The sequence below is a fragment of the Hyperolius riggenbachi genome, chromosome 1 (assembly GCF_040937935.1).
Source record: "Hyperolius riggenbachi isolate aHypRig1 chromosome 1, aHypRig1.pri, whole genome shotgun sequence".
NCBI lineage: Eukaryota > Metazoa > Chordata > Amphibia > Anura > Hyperoliidae > Hyperolius > Hyperolius riggenbachi.
In genome coordinates, this window is record NC_090646.1 from 88,127,752 (window position 1) to 88,133,751 (window position 6,000).

The 6,000-nt window shown below is 46.1% G+C and overlaps 1 protein-coding gene across 1 annotated transcript in view; it reads right to left on the reverse strand.

The window, feature by feature from the left end:
* Positions 1 to 1,763, reverse strand: part of HGFAC (HGF activator) — a 124,395-nt gene extending 122,632 nt beyond the window's left edge. Inside the window, exon 1 of the mRNA XM_068276228.1 lies at positions 1,643 to 1,763. Within this exon, the coding sequence (XP_068132329.1) occupies positions 1,643 to 1,717 (75 nt within the window). The 5' untranslated portion in view covers positions 1,718 to 1,763. The remainder of the gene's footprint in view (positions 1 to 1,642) is intronic.
* Between the last annotated feature and the right edge of the window lie 4,237 nt (positions 1,764 to 6,000).

Genomic DNA, 6,000 nt, shown 5'->3' on the forward strand with positions numbered 1-6,000 from the left:
TAGTGGAGTGTATATTCCCCCTAAAAACCAGCCCTGCCATCTGCTCCCTCCAACCTCTGCCAGAAAATCTTGTTTGTCTGCACTAAGCAGGGAGCAGCTATAGTTACCTGATCTGGGTGGCCTCTTCTATTCCTCCCCCTGAGGTTCTGATGTTCCGACAAGACTTCTGGGTCCCAAACACATCCGATCACATGATACTACGTGATCAGGATCCAGGAAACTGTGTCAGCGTTACAGCGCCACCCAGTGGTAGAAGATTGAAGGAATGGAAGAGACTCTTAGAGTCTGAAGCAAAAAATAATAATAATAATAAAAAATAGCTCTTTTTACCTTGCAGTCCTCTTCAGCAATAATGCCATAGCTGAAACACCACATTCCCGCGGCACAATGAGGACTTAATAACCCCGAAATCCCCAGGGAAAGATTTGGGGCTCCTTCCAGGCAGAGGCAGAGCTTTGGGCAGTAGCTCTGCCTCTACTCCTGTCAATCTCCATGGATCTCTGCCTCCTCCTCTCAGTCTTCTTTCACTGAGAGAGGGGCGAGGAGAGGGGGAGATCGACGCGACTGGAGGCAGAGCTACAGCACAAAGCTCTGCCTCCTCTGGGTGGATTTTTGCCCTGGGATTTTGGGGGGTTAAAACCTTGTTGTGCCGCGGGGATGTTGTGCCGTTGTGCTGGCATTAATGCTGAAGAGGACCTCAATGTGAAAAGAGCAATTTTTTTTATGCTTCAGATTCTCTTTAACATGGGTGGCGCAGTAACGCTGATATGGTCTCCTCTATCCAGACCAGATCACATGTCATATCATGTGATCGGAAATGAGAAGACAAGTTAGGGGTTACATCCCCGTCACGGTGGAGAAGAGAAGAAGCTGATCCAGCCTTTTGGACAGGTATGTATGAAATTGAAAGCTCCCATCAGCCACTCTGCATACTGCGCTAGCCTGCCAGGCTGGGAAAGGCACACTTCCCCAGCGGCAGGAAAAATTCGGCCTTGCAGCCAAATAAAGTTTTACTTCATTTGGCTGCTGAAGGGTTAAGCAAGCTACAGTGAAATAGAACCAACATGATATTTTTGTGGTGGTGGTGTGCGGGGCGGGCTCTAAAAGTTCCCTACTGACAAAGCACCGCAAGGTACAAATTTGCCCTCATAAAACAAAAGAAATGCCCAAACTACAGTTCCACATGAGCAAGAATCATCAGTTATAATGCATGCATCCCTTCAGGAGGGAGTAGGGCCGGGCCAAGGCATAGGCTGGAGAGGCTCCAGCCTCAGGGCGCAGTGTAGGAGGGGGCGCACAATTCATTCAGCTGTCATTCCTAATTGTGTATGAAGCAGAAATAAATTAGAAAAGGGGATACATAGCAGTGACTGCATGCCAGATAACTAGATATTAAGGTGTTGGGGAGGTTGTGGGCCCTGTGGCCCTCTTAGTCTAATAGCAATGCTTGTGTGACAGCTGAGGTGAGAGGGATGGAGGGGCGCACTTTGGTGTCTCAGCCTTGGGTGCTGGAGGACCTTGTCCCTGCTCTGGGAGGGAGGGAGTGATCTGTGCAATGATTTTTACCAATATTCCCCAGACGCCACAACCCCCAAAACTAAACAATATGTAATGATTATACCCCACCAGACCAGACACTCACCACTCCTCCGGAGATCTGGCAGAGACAGAAGAAGGAAAGGAAGACGAGAGAAGTGAATAGGTGTCCTGCGGCCATACTGAGCGAAGTTTGCTGAAAAGCTGAGTCTGAGTAAATAAGACCCGGTGGTCAGATCAGATGGTCATCCTGGTGTTTTGCAAGGACCTGTCACAGGCTCCGTCAACACTTCAGCGGCCAGCTGCAAAATGCCCATTTAATTATTAACCGCTTGTCAAAGATAATCCTGTGGGCGAAAAATCGTGAGTTCAGCAAGCAGTTGCTGACTTGGCTGTAATTACTGTGATTTGTGGAAGATTGCACTGTGCTGCCTTCATCGGATCCTGGGTGTTTGTGGCCACATGTTCGCTCCCTCCAACGCATGTTCCCTGATGTAAACAAAGGGGGGAGGGGGGGCGTGCAATCAGCCTGCCAGCCATGATCAGAGCTGGCAGGCTGAAATTCAGAAAAAAAAAACAATAAACATTTGTACAGCACTGCGATTTAGCGTTAAATAAAAGAAATAGGGATTTTTATTTATAACAATATAAAATTTAAATTAATTTAAAAAAAATCACTGCAGCAATCAGAGACCACCAAAATAAAGCTCTATTAGTGGCAAAGAAAGGAGGTAAAATTCATTTGGGTGCTAAGTTGTATGACTGAGCAATAAATTGTTAAACTGGTGAAGTGCTGAATTGTAAAAAATGGCCTGGTCACTAGGGGGGTATAAACCTGTGGTCCTCAAGTGGTTAACAAACTGCTCCCCTCCTCTGCTTATACCTCTGACCCTGTGGATGTCATTAGCAGGATTTGTTGCATCATATGAATTGCACAGTATAGGATGCTTGGGGGGCCCAACGTAAAACTTGCAATGGGGCCCAAATCTCCTTAGCTATGCCACTAAGTAGAAATGTATGTCACACAAAGCATTTTAAACTGGGTGCATAAAGATCGACTTCACGATGGCAGACTTTATTAGATCTGCCTGAAAGTTGTTTGTTTTCACTAAATAGATTAGAAACTTTCAGTTTTAAACCAGGTTGGTCAAACAATTAATAATCCTAGCCCTAACATTTGTATAGTGCTTTTCTCCTGTTGGGCTCGCTCAAGAGCTGCAGCCCCTAAGGGCGCACTCAGGGGACCACCCTGCAATGTTAGGGACTCCTTACTGAATAGGTACTGTCCCTATCCAGGATTTACACCCTGGTCTCCCATGTCAAAGACAAAGCCCTTAATCCATACACTATCCAGCCACCGTTGACTGCAGCAAAAAACCAGTTTGAACAGAATTGGTTTAAACAAAAATAAATGTGGATGTTGCTAACGGTTTTGGTTTATTGTGAACTTTAAAGCCAATAAAGCAGGCCGCTGCCTAGAATTGACTACACTGGTTGTTACTCAATAGCTGTTAGGTGGTAAGGTTTCTTTAATAAGTGGGAAGTACACTCCCATGCCATCAGCTTTAAGGAGAAACTCCAACCAAGAATTGAACTTGATCCCAATAAATAGCTGATACCCCCTTTTACATGAGAAATCTATTCCTTTTCACAAACAGACCATCAGGGGGTGCTGTATGACGGATATTGTGGTGAAACCCCTCCCACAAGAAGCTCTGAGTACCGAGGTACTTCTGGCAGTTTCCTGTCTGTGAACCTTGTTGCATTGTGGGAAATAGCGATTTACAGCTGTTTCCAACTGCCAAAACAGCAAGCAGCAGCTACATCACTTGCCAGCAGTAAAAATGTCACTATGTGATAAATGTCAGAATATAAATCAGGGATTTAAAAGATTTTACAATGGGCAAACACTGACTAAATCATTTATACATAATTATTGTAAAAATAAAGCACTTTTTTTATTACATTATTTTCACTGGAATTCATCTTTAAGCAAATTATGACATGTGATTACCGTTGGCCGAAAGAGCTGATAATGTCCATTTCAACCAACAATCCTTCTGTGTGTACAGCAGCCGCCAATTGATCCCACTCAGGAGTCAGGAGTCATTAATGATCCGTCATGTTGTTCTTAATGACACCCAATGCCCAATCACAGCATTGTTTTCAAACAACAGTGGTGTCCTGTCAAAAGCGGGTCATAGTTGTGTTTTTTCACCAAAATGGACAAGAGTAACGCTTCATGGAACACGCTCTGAGCAACATGTTTGTATACATGAAGATGAATCCCTGGTCAGGGTTTGCTGCTGGAGTATTAATATACAGTAGCTCATGCTTAATGGTCAAATTCCTTAGGTCAGTGACCATGCACAGGAGAAGTGGAACAATGGTAGGGTTATACATCAGGAGCTTAACTTACTTAACAGCCCCGGTAACTGTAAGGGGACCCAGAGATGTGGGGGCCTCAACCTCTCAACTTCCATGTCTCTGATACAGAGGTCCATCGTCCAGATCAGATGCCTGGTTGGCTGCACTTGTTATAGGTATTGGTATTGTTATAGCTCAGACTCAGAGCTCTCTCCAACCTCAATAATCACAAATACCTTCTGTTTGAAGAAGGCAAACTTCTGTTTTGCTTCTGCAATGGGATGCAGCATTTTTGTGTGCCGCGTTGGTACGGGGTAAGAGTGAAAGGACCCTGAATGTGCAGAACTGTGGGGTTTTTATTTTTTTTAATTCAATGGACATGTCTTATCTCAACAAAACCACAGTGGTCCACTTGTCGAGCACACGGTTCAGAAAAAGCGGTTCAGAGCACCTCTAGTGTTTGGAGAAAAAGAGGACCACAGAAAGGGTTCTTCACTGTCTGCAAGAAATTGAAAATGTGTAAGTCTTGCATTTCCACCAGAATTGGTTCCAGTAGGGACAGCAAATAATTCAAAAAGAGACTGCATAGTTTTCTAACAGAATGAAATATTATTATTATTAATTGTATTTATAAGATCAGCACAGCACTGCACAGTAGATAAATAGGGTTGACATACAAGGTGGGACTACAAGGAGCTCAGAACAAGAAACATAATTATAAGAGATGGGCAGAACTGTTCTGAAGCGAACAGTCCCTGGGGAATGACCTCGGGGTCACTTTTGTATTCACAGTTTTCACAAGCAGACGCTTTACCCCTGGCCACGCACCTGCAGCCAGGAGCGCTCTGCGAGACATTATGCGGAAAACGCTCCCAGCTGCGGGCACGCGTTCGAGGACACGCGGCCGTCGGGAAAGCGCCTGCACAGTAATGCGGAAACTGACGAATATGGAAGTGACCCCGAGGTCATTCCCCAGGGACTGTTTGCTTCAGAACAGTTCTGCCCATCTCTAAAGATTAAGCGGTGGGGTTGAGTGTCCTTGTACCAATAGTTCAAGTCTTAGCCTACAATGAGGGTGCATGATCATGCTGGGAACACTAGAAGGGAGGGCCCTGCTAGAGGCTTACAGTCTAAAGCAGTGTTCCCCAACCCTGTCCTCAAGGCCCACCAACAGTGCATGTTTTGTGGAAATCCACAGAGGTAGTTAATCAGCTTTGCTGATACACTAATTAACACACCTGTGTATGTTTGTGGTTTTCTGCAAAACATGTACTGTTGGTGGGCCCTGAGGACAGGGTTGGGGAACACTGGTCTAAAGGGTGGGAAGAGACAAATGATTTTTGTCTGTTGAAAAGCCGCTCAGCAGAATGTATTAGGGTTCTGATGGTGAGTTTTGAGGATTCATTTGAAAGTGTTAAAGGTGGGGGTAAGCCTGATGGATGATGGGAGTGAGTTCTAGAGAGTGGGGACGGCCCTAGAAAAGTCTTCCAGTCATGCATGGGAGTGAGAAGTGCGGACAGTACCAGGTTGCTGGTGGATCGGAGTGGGTGGCAGGTACGTGCCTGTAAACAAGATATAAGTCGGGCAGGTCACCCGAGGTACGGGAGCTGCCGCCACTTTTAATAATTAACAGTAGATAGTGAAAGCAGGAATTATATTTTATAACAAGGTGGAACCAGGAAAGTTTTTTTTTCCATGTTAAAATAATTCTATGTTCACTTTTGTCATCTTTCTTTGGACCAGCTATTGTCTTTGAAGGTGAAGTTTTTTCAGTTCATATAGTCAGGCCCGCAGTGACGGATAGCGTAGCGGTGGAGGGGAGGGCCCCATGATAGGAGCTGGCTTGGGTAGTCAGGGGTTAATGTTAGGGGAGGGGGGCTGAGCAGTAGCTGTGGCCGGGAGCTCGCCGCGCGAGCGGGAAGGAGAAGGGGCGGAGTTGGGGAAGTGACGTCGGCAAGAGGCAGACGTGCAAGGGACTCGAGGTGGCCGGACGCATTTCTCGGCTGCTGAAGGAGCTAACATGGCGGACCCCATTGAAGAACTGCTCCAGCGGGTAAGGAGCGAAGCGGAAGCGCGGGGCCCTCAGTGGGTCACCAT